This window comes from Hibiscus syriacus, unplaced genomic scaffold (assembly GCF_006381635.1).
Source record: "Hibiscus syriacus cultivar Baekdansim isolate YM2019G1 unplaced genomic scaffold, ASM638163v2 tig00000760_pilon, whole genome shotgun sequence".
NCBI classification, from domain to species: Eukaryota; Viridiplantae; Streptophyta; class Magnoliopsida; order Malvales; family Malvaceae; genus Hibiscus; species Hibiscus syriacus.
The window spans coordinates 1-22296 of record NW_024061819.1 but is presented as its reverse complement, the minus strand read 5'-3'; the positions used below and the strand labels follow the sequence as shown (position 1 = coordinate 22296).

At 31.0% G+C, this 22296-nt stretch overlaps 1 protein-coding gene and 1 pseudogene across 1 annotated transcript; one reads left to right on the top strand and one right to left on the bottom strand.

Annotated features, from left to right (window-relative positions):
- Positions 1–562: 562 nt before the first annotated feature.
- LOC120214324 (berberine bridge enzyme-like 7) lies at positions 563–2158 on the bottom strand. The gene has a single exon (XM_039212247.1). The coding sequence runs from the start codon at positions 2156–2158 to the stop codon at positions 563–565; it is 1596 nt and encodes a 531-aa protein (XP_039068178.1).
- A 15318-nt stretch (positions 2159–17476) lies between these two features.
- LOC120214332 lies at positions 17477–21649 on the top strand (annotated as a pseudogene).
- The last annotated feature ends 647 nt before the right edge of the window (positions 21650–22296 follow it).

Sequence of the window (22296 nt, the reverse complement as noted above, 5' to 3'; positions counted from 1 at the left end):
TTTCTAATTTCATATATGCAATCATCGAATTGAATCATTTTAACTCAATTAATAGTTTTGAAATTTTTATTTAAAATATAATATATGACTCATTTATATTTTGATTATTTTTATTTGATTATGTAGTTTAGAATGTGTAATTTAATTTAACATTAACCTGATTAAAATCGTTTGTAGGTAAATATAAAATATTAATTATCAAAGAATCATTTAATGATAAAAAAATTATAAGATTTGAATTATAAAATTATCTTGATTTGAGTTGTACTTGGTAGTTTGATTTTCTAAATAATTATTTAATCAGGTTATATCCGATTGAACATAATAAAATATTCAAAAAAATTAAACATAATAAAATTATCTTATATCCGAGTGAATAAAGGTTATATATATATTATATCCGAGTTGAATCACTAATATTACCATAAAAGGATATCTAAAAAATTAAAGAAATTTTTATGAATTCCTTAAGAAAACATGAAATTATAATTTAGTTCGACGTTAAAAATATACTTTTAACCCCCGAGAAATATATAATTTCATTCTAACCCTTAAAAAAATTCTAATGAGATGGCAATGGCCGAATGCTTTGTTCATTCTTGAAGAAATTATCAGGGTCTGCCATGGCTTTCACACGTGCCAATCTCATGAAGTTTTTCTTGAAATATTTTGTCCCATAAACCCTCGCAACAGAGAAATCTGTGTCATTGCTTCCATTGCTGCCAATATCAAGGTCTCTATAGTTAACAAACGCCTCCCTAGGGTTACTCGACGCATACGAAGCCATTGTACGATACAATCTCCTCGACATCCTGACATGCTTCTCGGCGGCACCGATGCCGCCGTCGGAATCCGTCCAATGAATTGTATATTGTGTCTTGAAAAGGTATCCGGCTCGTTGCGGATACGCGGTTTCGGACTCCGGAATCTCCTCCATCCTTCCTCCATGAGGGTTTAGTTGCATGAAAACATTTCCTATTTCCATCAATAACTCCCATAACATCTCAAGCCCTTGTTTGGGAATCACCTTTTTGTAGTAATCTGATTTTGTCTTGAAGAAAACTTTGTTACCTTGGACTCGTTGAAGCAATGTGTCAATGGAGGTTCCGTTGGGGTAACCAGCCCAAAAGAGAGTCGATTCGGCCCAACTCATCTCCTTGCAATCACTTAGATTCAAACCCAGTTCTCGAAATTTCGAGTTCGACTCCTGAACAAGTCTATGAGCTCGACCGAGAAACTGGCCGATGAAAGAAACCCTAATAGTTTTATTGCCATTGGTAGCATCGGTTATTGGTTCAAGTTGAAGCCTGATAAAGAGATGCTTAGGCATTTTAGGTGCAATCTGTTGCCAACGATAAGCGAGGTCCGTGGCACCTTGGTCCAATGTCCTTTGCACGTTGAAAACAGTAACCTTACGAGGGACACGAACCAGCTTGATCTTCCATGAAAGGATGATACCAAAGCTAGTTCCACCTCCTCCTCGGATAGCCCAAAACACATCTTCTCCCATCGATTTTCGATTTCGGATCATACCATTAGCATCGATCAAATGCGCGTCGACGACGTTATCAATCGAGAGGCCGTATTTCCTCATCATGTTTCCATAGCCACCTCCACTGAAATGCCCACCGATGCCGAGAGTAGTACAAACTCCGGACGGGAACCCATGGACTCCACTTTTCTCCGCTATCCGATAATAAAGCTCCCCCGTCGTAGCCCCGGCCTGAACCCATGCCGTCTCGGTTGCGACATCAACCTTTATCGACCGGAGATTAAACAGATCGAGAATGAAAAACGGGACGTCGGAGGTGTACGACAACCCTTCGTAATCATGACCCCCGCTCCGGATTCTCAATTGGAGTTTGTGGTGCTTGGCGCAAACGACGGCGGCTTGAGCATGGGATGCATGTAGAGCTGTTATAATAGCCAAAGGCTTCGATGTTGAAGGAGAAGATAAGATTCTTAGGTTAACAGCATGTAACTCATACAAATGTTGAAAGGAGGCATTGTGGGCAGTGTGTATGGCATTTGCAATTGGATATGAAGGGTTGGAATGTAGGGGAAGGCATTGGAGAAATTCATCAAGACATGAACGTTGTGATGTTACCAATGAAATTGATAACAAAAGGATCAATAATTTACAACTTGAACCTTTCATTTCTTTTGCCCAAACAATTAATTTTCAGATTTATTGTAATTGGGTTATGCACTTGTTCGTTTGGTCCAATTATATATAGATAGATTAGTCGCCTAGAGGATCAAAGTTCCAAGTCAAGCCAACTAGAATGCTACGAAATTTTTGTCCATGGCATCTCAACTTTTTACGTTAAAAAAATATTCCCCTACAACAAATGGATTTATATCATCTTCATTTGTTATGTATAAATGCGAATAAATCATCACAAACAATAAAAAAAATAAAGAAACATAGTTTAATCCGTACCCATTTAAGTTGAAATTTATTATTTTCCGTCAATCAAACTAATATTGCACATAATATTTGGATGTGGATGATCAGTAGGGTTTGTAGATGTTAAGCTCGGCGGCGGCTGCCGGAAACATTAAGGTTTAATTAGGTTAATTGTTGGATCATGTGTACTTGGGTCGGGCAGGTTGAGTAAACAAGTAGTTGGGTATACAATCGGGTTTGGGGCTTTAAATGTGTAGTGGGTTTTTTTAGGGTATTCAACAAAAATAACGATTCAAAACGGTATATAAAAAATACACTAATATTTTTTTAACTATTTTTTTATACTTTTTAAGTATATTTTTTGTCTCGATTAAATTGTTACGGTTAATCTTTCTTTACTGATTTAAGTATTTTAATTAATTAAATTTTATAAATAGAACATATTTGAATTTATTACATTTAAATAATAATGTAAATAAATATTGTTTTCGACGAATTGTTTATATAACGTTTGTTTATGTTTATTTGTTGAACCAACTAAATGAGCATGGACAAATATTTTAAGTTCATTTAACAAATGTACGAACAAAATAAAGGTGTGCTAGGCCTTTTTATACTCACTAACAAGCTTATTTATTGGTCGTTTATCCAGTTTTATTTTTTATTTTTTCTTTTATCACATTTTAATTATTAGTGAATGTAGATACTAAATTGGATCTACAAAACTCACGTAATAATGCATTGAAAATAAAAAAATCACCAAATATTGTTCTCGAAGAATTAATTGTTGAAATGGGGCGATTGCTACAGTGATCTTGTAGGTCTCCAGGTGGTCCAAATGACCAATTCAGGTCGTCATGGAAGTCGTGCGACCTTGTATGTCGCCATGCAGGGAGTTCGAACTCCTCCTCTTTATGTTTTGCTAACACGCGTTAATTTATTATATTACTATGGTGGGGTTAGAATTAGGCAATGTGTGATGTAGTGGGCATGAGGTTTTGTATTTTTTTAACATTATGTTATTTTCAGTTTTGATTTTCAAGCATCAGTTTTCCTACACTAAGTGCTTTATCATCAACCAAAAACTTTCCATTTGTCCAACTACAATTCCATGTAATTTGAATAATTTAATAATAGTTTATCTGCCTAAAAATAATAAAATTCCATGTAATATAATAATATAAGTAACTATTGATTTTATGAACCCTAAATTCTAAACCCTAAATCCTAAAATATTTTGGTTATTGATGAAAATCCTAAACCTTAAACCATAAATCTTAAACCTTAAACCCTAACCATTCTCCCTCAAATCAATTTCTTCTTATAAAAAACAAATATGTAACCACCATAATGGTAGATATCACCATCCTCTACCCCTTTTATTGCCCTGAACATACCATGAATTTATAAAGGTTTTCAGTAATAACCAAAATATTTTAGGGTTTAGGGTTTATAAAATCAATGGTTAAGGTTTAGGTTTTAGGATTATAGTTTAGGGTTTAGGGTTTAGTGTTTTTGGTTTAGGATTTTCATCAACAACCAAAATATGTAACCACCATCACGGTAGATATCACCATTCTCTACCCCTTTCATTGCCCTCAACATACCATGAATTATAAAGGTTTCAGTAACGACCAAAATATTTTAGGGTTTAAGGTTTAGGGTTGTTACTAAAAACCTTTATAATTCATGGTATGTTGAGGGCAATGAAAGAGATAGAGGATGGTGATACCTACTATGATGGTGGTTATATATTTTGGTTGTTGAAAATCTTAAACCTTAAACCCTAAACCCTTAAACTATAATCCTAAACCCTAAACCCTAATTATTGATTTTATAAACCCTAAACCCTAAAATATTTTGGTTGTTATTGAAAACCTTTATAAATTCATGGTATGTTGAGGGCAATGAAAGGGGTAGAAGATGATGATATCTACCATGATGGTGGTTACATATTTGTTTTTTTATAAGAAGAAATTGATTGGAGGGATAATGGTTAGGGTTTAAGATTTAGGGTTTAGAATTTTCATTAATAACTAAAATATTTTAGGGTTTGGGGTTTAAGGTTCATAAAATCAATAGTTACTTATATTATTTGTTGTATATTGTGTTTTAATAATATATTTCTATATATATATATATGGAATTTTATTATTTTTAGGTAAATAAACTATTATTAAATTATTCAAATTACATGGAATTGTAGTTGGACAAATGGAAAGTTTTTGGTTTATGATAAAGAACTTTGTGGAGGAAAACTGATGCTTGAAAATCAAAACTGAAAACAACTTAATGTTAAAAAAATACAAAACCTCATGCTCACTGTAACACCCCCAACCCGTACCCGACCCGGATACGAGTCTGAGGTGTCACATTGACTCTTCAAACTTTAACTCTTGACAAAATTCAAAGAAAATTTAAAACTTTCATTAAAGTAAAAGCGGTTTAGGTACCTAAATTGACCACAATAACCAAAATCAATCAGATCATATTTAACTCAATCAATTAGTACATGCTAACTATATTCAAAATAACCAAAGTCATTTAAATCCTCTATTTTCTGATCTGAAATTTTGGTAAGGGAGATGCTGACCTGTCTTGCTCCTCTTAACTTTTCTTCTAGCTTTCAGGAACCTACATGTGAAACATTCACACGCTAAGTCGATGACTTAGTGAGGGATAAATAAACTGATTATAGTATATCATAACTAATTCCTATTATACACATTTTATGTAATCAAGATAAACTATAAGATGCTTCCAAACATAAACGCATATATATACATATTGTTTCACAAGAAACACACACATATCATCATGTAATTTTGATAATATATTTCCTAACACAAAGCATATAAAACGTATGTAATACATTTATCATTATCTCTTTAATAGTCTTATTTTTGTTCTTTATCTTTTAGTCATATGTTCTTGTACCTATTATTCTTAACCAAGATATATACACATCAACATCATATCACATATATCATTTCTCATCATAAAGATTACATACAAAGTACATAATATCATACAAGGTTCTTTTATATCATCTTCTTTATTAGCCCATGTACACATGTGAGAACTACAGATATGTGAGTCTATAGAGGTTGTGCACTAATGATGGCACCACAACTCGTATAAATGCACCGAGTGCCACGTAGAATTGCACCTAAGTGCCGCGTAGAAATGGACCGAAGTGCCATATAAGATGTCTCTAAGGACCACGTAGAGAATTCATTTAGATCCATACACATAATCCAAGAACCAAGTATGTGTCTCAAAAGACCTCATAGATGTTCCAAAGACCTCATAGATATATATATGTCCCGAAGGACCGCGTAGACCCTCGACTCTTGGCATGCCAATTATACCCCTAGCTCTCATGACACATAACATGGGCATTATCATTTATGTCATTTCACATGTTCACATATTCATATTACCTAGGCACGTAGTCTCATAGTTTTTTTTCACATAGCTCATTATCATATTTTCATATAATCACATAGTCACGTAGTTCACTTATATGTAGATCATTTCCATATAATTCACATGTCACATATCTCATGTTCTTGTATTCATGTAACATATAATCACATAGATTACTTTCACATCTCATAGTTCATAGTCATGATTTCATATATTTACCTAATTACAAAGCTAATTCACATATACATGTTCTCATATAATTTCTATCATTTCTCACAAAATCACATTTATTATGTAACATTTATGGTCACCTATCATATAACCTATTTCACATTCCCATGAAATCATATAGATCATTTCTTTTAATTCCTATAACTTATCACACTACATGCATTCACATAAATCATTTAATACATACTATAATATATATCACATATACCCAAATCAAACATATGCATATGATCATACATTCATGCCTTTTAATATAGGAAATAGACTTGTCGCAAGTCTTATTTCCATTAAACATCATAAAATAACTTGTATGCACTCACCTGGTCTCACTAGTCAATTTCAATTTCTTATCTTTCCCCTTGATCAATCTTACTTGTCAATGATTCCGGAACTTGATTAGGCTCTGAATCTAAATAATTATACATTGATACATATCAGTATCCCATTGATATACTCTAATCTATAATTTCTTAGACCAAACAAAATGTCTATTTCAATTTCCCCTTGAAGTGCATCGATGCATTCTACAGTGCATCGATGCATTCTTTAGCATGTGCATCGATGCACCCCTTAAAATGGAAACATCGAATGCAAGTGGTACATCAATGCATAATGAGTGTTTTGATGCATCCCCTTAAAATGAAAACATCGAAGGTAATTTCCCCCAACCCATACCCAACCTGAATATGAGTCCGAGGTGTCACATTGACCGTTCAAAACTTTTACTTTGACAAAATCTAATGAAATTCAGTTAGACATTTCCTATAAAATCCAAATAATTTCTATTGTAGAAACGTATGGTTTTACAAATTGGTTAGAGCGTATCCAGTACAAATCTTTTATCTTACATGCCAACTACATTTCATATGACAAAATACACATAATTTAAACATATTTCTAATCTGAATTGTGAAAATGAGAATCTGACCTATCTTGCTCCTCTTAACCTTTCTTCTAGCTTTCAGGAACCTACGTGTGAAACATTCACATGCTAAGGCGATGACTTAGTGAGGCATAAATAAACTGATTACAGTATATCATAACTAATTCCTATTATACACATTTTATGTAATCAGGATAAACTATAAGATGATTCCAAACATAAACGCATATATATACATATTATTTCACAAGAAACACACACATATCATCATGTAATTCTGATAATATGTTTCCTAACACAAAGCATATATAACGTATGTAATATATTTATCATTATCTCTTTAATAGTCTTATTTTCATTTTTTATCTTTTAGTCAGATGTTCTTGTACCTATTCTTCTTAACCAAGCTATATACACATCAACATCATATCACATATATCATTTCTCATCATAAAGATTACATACAAAGCACATAATATCATACAATGTTATTTTATATCATCTTCTTTATTAGCCCATGTACACATGTGAGAACTATATATATGTGAGTCTATAGAGGTTGTGCACTAATGTTGTCACCACAGCTCGTATATATACACTGAAGTGCCACGTAGAATTGCACCTAAGTGCCGCGTAGAAATGCACCGAAGTGCCATATAAGATGTCCCTAAGGACCACGTAGAAAATTCCTTTAGATCCATACACATATTCCAAGGACCAATTATGTATCTCAAAAGACCTCATAGATGTTCCAAATGATACATATATGTCCCCAAGGACCGCGTAGACACTCGACTCTTGGCATGCCAACTATAACCCTAGCTCTCATGACACATAACATGAGCATTATCATTTATGTCATTTCACATGTTCACATATTCATATTACCTAGGCACGTAGTCTCATAGTTTTTTTTTCACATAGCTCATTATCACATTTTCATATAATCACATAGTCACGTAGTTTACTTACACGTAGATCATTTCCATATAATTCACATGTCATATCTCATGTTCTTGTATTCATATAACATATAATCACATAGATTACTTTTACATCTCATAGTTCATAGCTATGATTTCATATATTTACCTAATTACAAAGCTAATTCATATATACATGTTCTCATATAATTTCTATCATTTCTCACAAAATCACATTTACTATGTAACATTTGTGGTCACCTATCATATAACCTATTTCACATTCCCATGAAATCATATAGATCATTTCTTTTAATTCCTATAACTTATCACACTACATGCATTCACATAAATCATTTAATACATACTATAGTATATATCACATATACCCAAATCAAACATATGCATATGATCATACATTCATGCCTTCTATTATAGGAAATAGACTTGTCGCAAGTCTTATTTCCATTAAACATCATAAACTAACTTGTATGCACTCACTAGTCAATTCCAATCTCTTATCTTTCCCCTTGATCGATCTTACTTGTCAATGATTCTGAAACTTGATTAGGCTCTGAATCTACATAATTATACATTGATACATATCAGTATCTCATTGATATACTCTAATCTATCATTTCTTAGACCAAACAAAATGTCTATTTCAATTTCCCATTGAAGTGCATCGATGCATTCTACAGTGCATCGATGCATTCTTTAACATGTGCATTGATGCACTACCCATGCATCGATACACAAATTACCTTCGATGTTTTCATTTTAAGGGGATGCATCGATGCACTCCTTATGCATTGATGCACTACTTGCATTCGATGTTTCCATTTTAAGGGGTGCATCGATGCACTTCCTATGCATCGATACACACTGAACAATTTCTGGAGATTTACCCTTGATGCATCGGTGCACCTTGAATGTACATCGATGCACATAACCCATAATTCATTTTTAAGCTCAAAAATCTACTCAAATCAACTCAAATGCTTCATCTTTCATCCTCTTTCTTATTCTTAACTTACATACTCATATTCAAACTCATTTCTATTCATTAATCACCTCTTTAACATCAAAATCATATTCTCCATATGTAATTCAAGAATTACACTAAATTTTCAACATGTTCCAAATTCACTTCTATTGTTTCTAACTTCTTAATTAGACCCTTGACAAGTCAAATTCATCCTTAGAACTTCAAAAACCTTTTTATAATAAAAGTTCATTTATAAACTCGTAATAGAAATTCCTTTCTAATTCTCTATTCTTGGTGTTTTAAACTTATATAAGTTTTCCTTAAGCTTATATAACCCCCAAAGACTCAAATCCAACTTAAAAATTCAAGAAATCAACAGCTAAATCAAACTTACCTTTGCTCTTGGCTTCCACGTGAAGAAGAAGAATAAAGGAGAAGAAGAGAACTCTTGAGAAATCTCTCCCTTTCCACTTGGTTCCCTTTTCTTATAAAGGAAGAATAAAAATCTTATTTGTCAATTGACCATTTTACCCTTTAATTAATTCCATAATTACTAAATAACATTCATCATATATTTGTAATAAATCATTGAACTATTCAATTATCCTACTTTAATCACCAATTTCTGAAACTTTACAATTTGGTCACTAACCCGGTATTGAGGATGTTACACCCACTACATAACACATTATCTAATTCTAACCCCACCATAATAATATAATAAATTAACGTGTGTTAGCAAAACAGAAAGAGGAGGAGCTCGCACTCCCTGCATGGCGACCTACAAGGTCGCATGACTTCCATGGCGACCTGAATAGGTCGTTTGGACCACCTGGCGACCAACAAGATCACTGTAGCAATCGCCCCATTTCAACAATTAATTCTTCGAGAGCAATATCTGGTGAATTTTTTATTTTCAATGCATTATTACGTGAGTTTTGCCAAATTAGATATATCACAAATTTTGAAATTCAAAATGTAAAGTCTAAAGAGCTTAAGAAATAGTTGTGTGATTTCACCATTTTTCTTTTTCAAATAAGAGGATAAAAAATTTGTTTTGAAGAGGGGACTCAAACTCGTGCCCTATGGCACTGGTTTAACCATGTCCTTGCTACTTCGTTTAGGTCTTGGGTGAGTTATGAATCACCCTAAGAATCTTATGAATTTTTTTCGAATTGGACCTTAAAATTAATATATGAATGAACATGTTCGTAAACGTTAAATCAATTGAATGTGGATATTTTCAAAAATAAACAAACACATACAAACATATATTAAAAAATTTAAATAAACACATATTAAACATGAAGATATTAAAAAATAAACAAATTAATATAAATATAATATTATTAATTTAAGCTCGATTTATTTACCCACTATAAATTTTGATTTTATATAATTATATATAAATGAAATTTTAATTTATTTTCAATTACACACGTTTAAAAAATTTAATAGATATAATTTTTTGTATATATAATATTTAAACATAAAATTATATTTTAACGCAGTTGCTCGAACCCAAAACTTTTATAAAAAAATAATATTCCTTTTAATTGCTTAAGCTTATTGACGAATTCAACTAATGATATTTTCAAGTAAACTTGATATTTTAAAATGCTAATTTTTAAGGAAACTTGATATATTCTTGATCCTTGAATCTTCTAATTTATTTGGTAAAAGTCAAACCATGTGAAATTTCATTGATTGCTCACTAAACCTAACATGGAGCCTGGCCTAACCTATATTATTAATCAAATTAAGAATATTAGAATATTATAGAATTTTTAATTTCGTTTGATTGTGAAAAAATGTAATGAAAATCAAATTGGCCAGATTTTTTTATATTCAAGTGTCTTCTAAAAAAGTATTTGACACTTTACCTAACATGGGGCCTTCCACAACTTATTAGAAATCAAATCAAGATTAATTAATTAGTTATTGATTGATTTGATGTGATAAATTATTTATTTTTTCATAATCATTTATATATTTATTAATCAATTAATACGGATTGAACAATACATAGACAATGACTATCTTCCTAACTCAATAGTTTTATTCGTAAATATCAAGATTCGAATATTTAATATTACTTAAAGGATCTAGTGTTTTATTTCACCAGACCAACTAAATGTCGATAAATCTTTTAAAAAATTTAGAGTATGAATATTATCATTGTAAAAAAAGTAAAAAAAAAAATTAGTTCAGTAGATCTTTTATTTTAAAAACTAATTTCTAGAATAACTTTTATAAAAATTAAGGGATAAATGTATCATTATTGCTTAACAACTTTTATTTTACTCTACTAATTAATTATGGATGTTATTTATAATTATAAATTTATGTAGATTTTTAAAAGTTTTTTTTTTCAATTTTGAATGTGCACTTTTCATCATTTCTTTAGGTTTCAAGTTATATTTTTTAGAGGACTCACCAATGAATTAATTAAATGCTTAATTGTTTTGTAAAGTTATTTTGTATATTATTTTTTAAAACAAAAAAAATTGAATTGCCCTTTGAGTAAGTTTTCAATTAAATGCTTAATTGACCCTTAAGCGTAACCCTAAATGTACATGGGTTCTTGACTTAGTGGTAGTGTAGTTTTTTAATTTCACAAGTATAATTAATAAATTATCACATGTTTTAATTAATATTTAAAAATGATATGATAATAAAAAATCATCAACATTTTTCATTTTTTAATTAGGTCCTTAATTTTATTTTCCTTTGATAATTTAAGTTATAACATTTAATTTTTTACAAAAGTTTTCTTTATAATCAACTGATAATCATATCAATTAACAATCAACATTTTTCTTGACATGACAGGATAACACTAAGGGTGCGTTTGGTTCACGGAATATAAGATTATCGGCGGAAATAATATTATTGGGAATGTTGTATTGTTGTGTTTGGTTCGTTTAGCAGGAATGTAAGATTAGTTTGGTTAAAGGAATAAAAAATTATTGGAATATATGTTTTATCAAATTGTCCTTATTATATATTTATTTTTTTAAACAAGTTGAATTCTACAATAATTAATTTATATATTTTCTTTAAAAATACAAAATTGAAAAGATAAATAGGTTTAATGAAAGGATAAAATTTTATTTTAACTCCTGAATTTTATATAAAATTCTAATTATGGATTTTTTTGTAAATCCAAAATAGTTTAAGGATAAATTTGTAATTTAAATTTCGTATAATTTTTTCAACGATAGAAGAAGGATATTTTTAAAAAAAAAATTAAGGGCATTTTAGTACAAAACACCGAGAATGTAACAATACCTAAGGGAAGGAGGAATCACATTTCCGGTAATATACCCCAAAATACCACTGTTGTGAATAACTTATTATCGGGGGTTGAGAATGTTTGCAATCCAAACGGGGAAATAACATTCTATTCCCCCGATAATGTGAGATACCATGAACCAAACGTCCCTTATAGGTATAATTAAGAAAACAAATATATTTATAGAAAATATTTGTTCACCCATATCACGAGTGTGATAAAATTTAAAATTTATTCATTTTAAATACGCACATAGCATATTACATGCTAATCGATCATAGATTCACTAGTATGGTAGTATTTATAAATAAGAAACCATATTCAAATATAGTTTATAATTTAACTTTTACTTCTGTAATCATTAAAGTGTGTATATATATAAGAGTAAAGTACATAAATATTACTCTAATGTGTTGCGTTGTTTAATCATTTAACTATTAAAAATTATAAAGTAGTTTTTTAATTATAGGGTGTTACTTTGTTGAGTCCACATACTATTAAAAATTATAAAATAGTCATCAGGTTATTCATATATTATAAACTTGTTATTTTTTGTTAAAAATTTGACAACCGTTTGAGTTGGACGTTAACTTGTTCATTGAGATATGATAAAATCTGATCCAGAATCGTTTGAGTTATATTTAATGGATCGAGTATATATTTACATTATATCATCGAGCCAATGTTTAAAAGAAATAACATTGTTAATATACATCATTAAAATATGATTTTATCATATATAAGCCAGTAGGTTAACATCTAGTTTAGGTGACCGTCAAACTTTTAACTGAGAATTATGAGTTTATAACCTATGGATAGTCAAGTGACAATTTTATAACTTATAATAGTCATATGACTCAACAATGCTACATAATATAGTAAGAGGATTATTTTATAATTTTATTAATTGAATGACTCAAAAATAATATATAGTCAGAGATCATTATGTATTTTATATATATATATATATATATATATATATATATATATATATATATATATATATATATATATATATATATATAATTGTCTAAGGTTTGGAAAACTCAACGGACGGCAAAAATATAATGTGGTAAGAAGCCAAGGGTTTTTAGGAAATCAAGAAATGTAGCAGTTTGTTTTGTTTTGTTTAGTTTAATGCATGATTTTCAAAATCGGACCGGTTAGTGAACCGGTCATGCTACATGTTTATTGGTTCAATCGGTTGAATCGGTCTGATCGGTCGGAAGAATCGGACGATGTCATAATTATTTAAAAAATTAAATAAAAATATAAAAAATATTTAATAAAAAATAATTTTTTATATCACAAGTCATATTCAAAGCAAGTCATAACATATATATATAAGTTAAAAACCATAAAATCAAGTGAAACAAAATGATACAAATTAACTACAACATAATATTTAAGGTAAAACATATTAAATAATAAATATAATTATATAACTATAATTAAAAAATAAATTTGAGGTTAAAAAAATCATAAAAAAATTATATAACTATAATTATATAACTATTCTTTCACTTCAATCAAGCTCGAATTTTAGGCTTCAATCGAGCTTCTAATTTTTTTTGAGTTCAAGCCTTTTTGAGTTCAAGTTTCAATATTATATTTCGAGTTTGAGTTGAACTTGATAATTTTTAGCTTGTGAGTTTGAGTTGAGTTGAGCTTACTTTTAAAGTTTTCAAGTTCAAGTCGAGCTCAGCAATACTCGAGTTCGTCTTGGCTCGTTTAACAAACGACGTTGTTTGGTTTAATTTTTTTAAAAAAAAAAAACAAAAATCCCAGTTTTTTCTGGTTTTCAGCCGGTTCGGTTCGAACGGTTTAGCGGTTCTGACCGGTTCACTAATAGTGGTTCAATCGATTTAGATTGAACCGGACTAAACAACGATTTCCAGTTGAATCGATTGAACCGACCGATCCGGTCCGATTTTCAAAATAGAGGTTTAATGTTGTTTTTGCCTAAAAAATGTAAAAATGTGGCAACCTACACCTAGGGGACGTCCTTTTGGTAATGGGTCCAATCTTTCCAACACATTCGGATCATGTCGGTTTCCCTTAAACTCTATATATATTTTTCTTTGGTTAAATAGTATGCTATGAAATATTATAAAATGGTCGAATTCTAAAAAGTTAACTCTTAATGTTTTAGTATTTTATTAATTTAATTCATATTAATCCATTTTTATTCTAAACAAATGACTAATTTATAACTTTTGTTAACTCCAATAATTCAGAATCAACAAACTTAACCCTCAATATTTCTTCAAAAACTTTAACAATTCACCCAATTTTAGAAATTAGAGGGACTTAAAAGTCATTTCCCCAAAAATAAAATATTTCACCCCCTAGTGTAAAAAAAATAAAAAGGAAAGGAGATTTGAGGTGGCAGTGTATTGTCAAACTTGTTAGATACAACTATTTGATTAATTGGTACTCCACTGTCTGCCTTCACTGTGGACTTTTTCAGATTCCTTTCTAATTAATAAACAAATAGTTTAAATAAGCCCCAAACATCAGCAAAATCACAGAAAAATGTCGATTCGGTTTAGAAGTGGATGGAAGAAATTTCAAGCTTTAATTGTGATCAAAATACATAAAATCAGGGTGGTTAATAGTACGAGCAGCTCGTGAGTTGTTCGAATTTGATTTAGTTAATATTTAACTTAAATTGATTTCATTCAAGTTTAAGGTAGACTCGAGATTTTAACGAGTTAAATTAAGTAAGGTTAACTTGACTCGATAAGTTCTTAAGCATATCATTAATATTTTATATAATATTTAATAGTCACCTTAACAAAATATTTCATTTAAAAAGAAAGTCTAATTAATAATTACTAATTTACTAATATATGACAAATATATGTTAAATTACTAATTAATAATAATTAATTTATTAGATTTTACACATAGTTAAAAAAAGATAAAAATTCTAGAGTACTTAACAAGTAATGAGTCAAGCAACAATAACAAGTCAGTCGAGCAACAAGTTTTTATGAAAACGAGTCGAGTTAAAATTTTGTTAAACTTAACAAGTAAGGAATCGAGTCAAAAAATAATTTTCTTTAACGAACATAAATCAAACACCACCCAACTTGCGATTAACTCACTTATAGGTACACCTACGTACAATTCCATCAAAGTTTGATAAAGAAATTGAATAACTTCGATAAAAGTTAATATACGACCATATTGATAATTTACAAGACTTAAATAAAAATATATTTAATCTCAAATTCATATATTATACTTAGATATGGTACGCGACTCAAATTTAAAATAACTTATTTTATTTATTTAAAGTGCCATAATTCAAAATTTAAATTTTATTTAAAAATTTAATATCTAATCCTAATATATTAATTAATTGAATTTAAATATATTAATAAAAACGTGGAAGCATGAAATTGGGGGATTTTTTTTTTGAAAAAAGGGCCACGTTGGGTCGTATAAATAGGTAGAGGAAACATAGTCCCACCACCATCGTTTCTACCTTTATTTTATGTGCATCTTATTTTCTATTCATAGCACCATCATTGCTTCTTAATAGTTTTTAATGTTTAATTATAAATGTTTTTTTTAGTCTAGACACTTGGTTTATTTTAATAGTTTTTAATATCATACTACTATATATTAATATGACCAACGAAATCTTAGTTTCATGGTATGAAGAAATTGAGGGAAATTACATGTTAAAAATGATTTATTTTAACACGAAGTAAGTTATCTCGGTGGTTAAAAGGATGATTATTTTTTATAGGTATTAGGATTGAGCATCTAGAAATATAAAGGTATTTAAACATTCAATATCAAATGGTTGAGAATCTTTAGAACATATACTACTTTGTAATCGCCTTAAATTAATAAAAAATTATTTATTTTAAAATATATATTTAAGTTATATGATGTTTTTTATTTAGATATTCAACTAATTTTTATATTAAAATATTTATTTAAAAAATATATATTTTTATTTAGATATTTAAAGTAACATTGGTTAATGAAATTTTGTTTTTTTTTTGAAGTATCGAGTTCGAGCACATGTATATAGAGGTATGAACATTTGATGTCGAATAATTGAGAGTCTTCGAACAAATATTATCTCCTATTCACCTCATACTAATAAAAAAAGTTAACATGTGACATTAGGAATGGTCAAATAACATGAACTCGACAAGTTTTGATCTGATCAGACTCTTGTAGAATAATTTTTTTTAAAAATTGAGTTCAAAGCGGGCCAAGACAAACGTTCAGAGAAATCGTGAGAATCAAGTTTATAATAAAAAATTCTTGACCTAATCCAACACAAAATATTTTAAAAGTAATTATACATTATTTAACATATTTACAAAATACTATTGTATATACACGTAGAACTTTCCATCCATATTGTATATATTTCCTCAAAAACCTAATTTATATTTTGTAATTACAAATGATCAAACTACATGAGAGGGATTAAATCAATCAAAACACATAGTAGAAGGACCTTCTATTGAATTTGACCAATATTTTATGACGTATAAAACTACACCTCAATAGTCGATTTACAGACACCTTTAATCCCAAAGTCTGAACTTTGGTTTGGATTCATCGGTTCACCAGTTGGCACCTGTCATCACCCATGGACAAGGAGAAAATTCCGCCTATTTTCACAGAATGTTCATTTTAATTTTATTTATTTTATTCTGGGGCTCTTCTTCTTATCTTATTATTCAAACATACGCGTAAGACCGGCTGCTGCTCTTTCCTTTCCCCCCTGTTTCGCTCTCATGCCGTCAATCATCGTGGGTGGGTTTTTCTTCTTTCTAACTAAGCTACCCTTTACTTTATTTTTGTTTTATTAAAGCAAATTCTTGCACTGTACACTTGCATGTATTAAATATGATTATTAGATCCTTCTGTTGATGCCAGTTCAACCATCTTTATTTTCAGGTAAATTTCTTTGTTTTACTTTGAATTCTTTCTCTTTGTTGAGAACGATCAAATTTTGTTGATGGGTTATTTTTCTTTTTCTGTTTTCGTTGATGATTTGGGTTTCTAACTTGATTTTCTTATCTGGGTTGGTTTCTGATCATTAACAGATAAAATAAAATGTTTGATTATCAAATTCTCTGTTTTTATTTGGATTAATATTTATTATTTTTGACTTTGAATTCTTGTGCTTGAGCAGCCCTGGGTTTTCTTTTTCTGCTTTTAATTGTTTTTAAAATTACTTTTTGTATTTAATTTATCGGTGGTTTTTGTTCTTTTATAAATTCAATGGATCTTTTAATGTTTCTGAAATGTATTATTAATTATTGTTTTGGTTTATTTTTTTTGCAGCAGATTAGCCAGAACATCATTTCCAAGTAAGGGTGTTTGGTTGATCATTGGAATTGAGACATAAATTCAGGTTGTTGCCAGCTTAAGACAAGTCCTAAGAAGCTGTTTTTCCAGATGCTAAATTTTGCCAGAGGAAGAAGCCAGCAAAGGTCTACCAGATCTATGCCTTTTGATGGTAACATTTTCTCTCTATTCAATTATGACCCAGTGTTTTTTTTTTTTAGTTTTAGTTTATGATTTATACCCTTTTCTTGCTGCTTCTGTTGTTGTTAATGCCATTTTCATGGGATTTAATCCTACCATTTCATTTACGAAGTTTACATTTTTTAAAAAGAAGGGGAGAAAGAGAAAAACTTCATTTCATTCTCTCTTTACCTTTTATTTTCAAAATCTTAGTAACATTTTGTTACTGAATCTAGAAAAATATGTATTTTGTTATGTTCGCGATTTCATACATGATTAAGTTATTTACAATTTGGAGCTTGACTTAGTTGCACTAATGCGTTTATAATGATTTATAAGCGGGAAAAATGTTCTCTGAATTTACAGTTATTGTTCGTGTTTTGCATGTAGGCGTGGAACATCATGATCCCAAAAGGAAGAGCAATTTCGTAGGGAAAATCCTTATGGCTCTAGCCCTTACAGCCTTATGCATTATCATGCTCAAGCAATCCCCTACATTCCGTACTCCAAGTCAGGTACCTTCTTGATTCCATCTCTATTTTTCCCACTTCCCTCTCTATTCTGCAATGCCAAATTAAAAAATGCACGAGAACGGTTGATAATGGTGCAAACTATTTGTTCTCTGTTGAAAATCGGTTATAAAAGGATTGTTCCGAATGTTTGTCATGCATATATTTGATTAGCTTTGATAATTGAAGATCAATCAGCAATTATTTTTACTATTGCTATTGTTTTCATTTTAGTTAGTGTATGTATGGATATTTCTAGGGTTCCAACAGCAATTATAGGACCTTTGCATATGGTTAATAACATCATCTGTTGATTCCGTAGCAATGACTGTTTTTAGTTATATACCTTTTCAACTTCTGACAATTTTTTCTTCAATTTCTTGACTCTTGTCTTTACAGTTCTCCAAACATGAAGAAGGTGTAACTCATGTTCTTGTAACTGGTGGTGTGGCTATATTGGTTCACATGCTGCTTTACGACTCCTAAGGGAGTCATACCGTGTAACTATTGTGGTATGTTTGTAGTTCAGGATATGCAACTATCTTTTTCTTGTAATCATTCACAGCTTGTGCATAATTGGTCTGGGTTTTAAAGGAAGAATTTACCACTTTTGTAGGACAATCTTTCACGTGGAAACATAGGTGCCGTCAAGGTTCTGCAAGACTTATTTCCAGAACCTGGAAGGCTTCAATTCATTTATGCTGATCTCGGCGATGCAAAAGCTGTATCCTTTTAGTGAAATTTGTCATGAATATTCTTCTTCTTTTAAAAAAATAATGATCACTTTAAGGCTTTGAAATATGGATGTGGTGTATTATTTCCTTGATTCTATATTTTAGGTAAATAAAATATTTTCAGAGAATGCATTTGATGCTGTAATGCACTTTGCGGCTGTGGCATATGTTGGGGAGAGTACAATGGATCCTATCAAAGTTTCCTTTATGATTTATGATTGGCATGGTTAGATAGGTCAGATGAGCTGTGAAATAGTAGGTTGCTCATTTTGATGTTTAAAGCTAAAGGAAAATTGATAAATCGGCAAGAGCTGATTTAGTTGAAGAGCTTCACCGTGTGTTTTAGTGCCACAAAATGAGTGTAGGGAAACCTAAGCTTGGACACTTTTTTTATGTTACAATGCAGTAATGCCGTCCTCTAAGGTCAACTCATTTTAATTGCTTATTTAAGTTTTGTAGCTGCACTTGTTACGAGAGCGCTATAAATGGAGCTAAAAAATTCACATCACTGCAAGTGCAGTTTAGAGAAGAGCTATTCTGGGTCACTAGATTTTTGGATTTGTTTTCTTTTGGTGGATCTGTAGATGGACTTATTCTACCGAGCATACATGATAACATCCAGACATCTATGTAGAAAGCTTTTTGAATTGTCTACTTTCCTTTCTTTCTCTAACCTAACGGCTGGAAATGAAAAGAAATTGACCTTGGAATGGAGGTTTGCTCATTGTGTCTTTTCTAGATGCCTTCTTCTAATCAACCGTTGCTATTGAGCCACAACCTTCACTTCTGCTTTTCAGCAACCTACTGGCACTGCCACTGATATCATCTTCTACATATCCTCCGACTATTTTCATTAACTAAAAGATCTCAATGTTTTAACACTTGTTTTTTTGGAAAAAGCATCAAAATTGATTATACATTTTCTTGTAAGGATTCAGGGTGAATTGAATCCATCATCATCATTAAGACTGACTTCTGGATCTGCAGTTGTGAAATGTTGTTGCCCGATTAATTACTTGGTAGTTGGTATTATTTGAAACTTCTCAATCTGTACAATTTAATCTAAAGTGTTCGCTATGGTGTGTCTGGCCTTGATTTTCAGATATTATCACAACATTACTTCAAACACCTTGGTGGTGTTAGAGGCAATGGCTGCTCATGGTGTTAAGACTCTAATATATTCTAGTACATGTGCCACGTATGGGGAGCCCGAAAAGATGCCGATCACTGAAGTAACCCCACAGGCAAGTTTAAAGTTGGTTTAATGTCGAGTTATTTTTTTCTCTAGGTTTTTGTTTGAGGCAATAAATAGGTTTTTGTTTGAGGCAATAAATTGAAGGTTCTTCATCTTGTTATCTAGACATTTACGGCTATAATGCAAGAGAACTAACGTTTGTTTCAAACCAACTCAGGTTCCTATCAATCCATATGGAAAAGCTAAGAAGATGGCAGAAGATATTATCCTGGATTTCTCCAAGAATTCAGACATGGCAGTTATGATCCTAAGGTTTGTATATTTGTTTAGCTCTGAAAGTGAACCTTCGTAATCCATGCTAGCTTTTCTTGACATGTTTTTCGTACTTATTCCTTTGTTTTCTTTCTGTGAAAGTGCATAACGTTTGGAACTTAACAATATAAAATATCTTCCACATCTTCAACCAAATCTACTGCATTTATAAGACATACACAGAAGCTTAGGCTGCATATACAAGTATTTGTGACACCGGCAATCTGTAGTTCAAGATTGTTGGTAAAATAAAGCTTAGGATGTCGCTTATTCTGGTCATACGAGTATTTTTGATAGTCCGACAATTTTCCATTGGTTAGGAGTTCACTATATCTTTGTTGATATCTTTCAGATACTTCAATGTGATTGGGTCAGATCCCGATGGACGATTAGGAGGCTCCCAGACCTGAGTTGCGTGAGCATGGACGTATTCAGGTGCTGTTTTGATGCGGCTCGTGGTATCATTCCGGGTCTAAAGGTATTCGATTTCTTTACCACTTTATGTTTCTCATCTCTAGATTTCTTTGTATTTCTAGTTAAACTTGGGGTCGATAAGCAAACTAGTTATATAGTATATAACTATAAAAATTATAGAATGCAACTGATATACAGTATATAACTAGTAGAGATGTTCAAAACTAAATAACGAAACTCTATGGTTTGACAGCTTCCAGCCAGGGAAATTTCGATGAACATTTATTACATTTGCATTTCATCTTTTGCTTGAAACATGTTTGTTGTAGATGATTTCGTAAATGCTGATGCTTTGAGTGTACCGTGTTCGTTACTTTGGTGGCATTCGTTGCTTGTATTCTAATGTTAAATTTCTGATTTTGCTAACCGGTTTTGGTCATGTAGGTCAAGGGAACAGACTATAATACACATGATGGCACTTGCATACGAGATTATATCGATGTCACCGACTTGGTCGATGCTCATGTTAAAGCTCTTCAAAAGTCAAAGCCTCGAACGTAGGAATCTACAATGTCGGCACGGGAGAGGTAGATCGGTGAAGGAGTTTGTAGAGGCCTGTAAGAAAGCAACAGGGTAAAGATAAAGTTGACTATCTTCCCCGCCGACCCGGATTACGCAGAAGTATTCAGCGACCCAACTAAGATCTACCGTGAGCTGAACTGGACGGCTCAACATACTGATCTAGAGGAGAGTTTAAAGACTGCATGGAGATGGCAAAAGGCGCATCGTGATGGATATGGAGCCTCTTAAGTGTTACGGCTTCTCATGGATCACCAACATTTTATGAAACGACCAGCACATAGTGACCAAGGATGCCCCCGACATCAGCCGTGTTCTTCTATTCTTCTATTCTATCCATATAGAAGATGGGTTGGAAAATTTTCGAGATGGAATATATTTCCATTGCTGTTCTACATTATTTGGATAGTTGATTATGTATGTACTTGAAGCGGTAGTGGTAGTTTAATAACATTGATGGTCAGGCATAGGTATTGCTTTTAGTGATTCTTTTTGCTTCATTTCCTTTTATAAGACTGCCTTGTGCCTACTGATAATTAACCAGCCATGGGATCTTACAAATCTTGAAATTTAATGGAAGCAAAAGCTAAATTAAATACTAAATAAGGAAAAGAGCTTGATGTGCTAAATTTCTGTTATTTTATATCTTGTCTTTGATGCGTTAAACTGAACAGATTAGCACCTGCATTTACAAGGAAATCATAAAAATGTTTTAAAACTTTTAATACAAAAGGTGCGTTTTGAAGTTTCTCTACATTTATAATATTTAAAAGGTAAATACAACAGTAACAATGGTGTATGACAGTGAGAAGCAGCTCTTCAACGATGGCTGAAGATTGCTCTTGAGTTTGTTCCCTTGGTTCAACTCAACTCAAGTTTCTATACG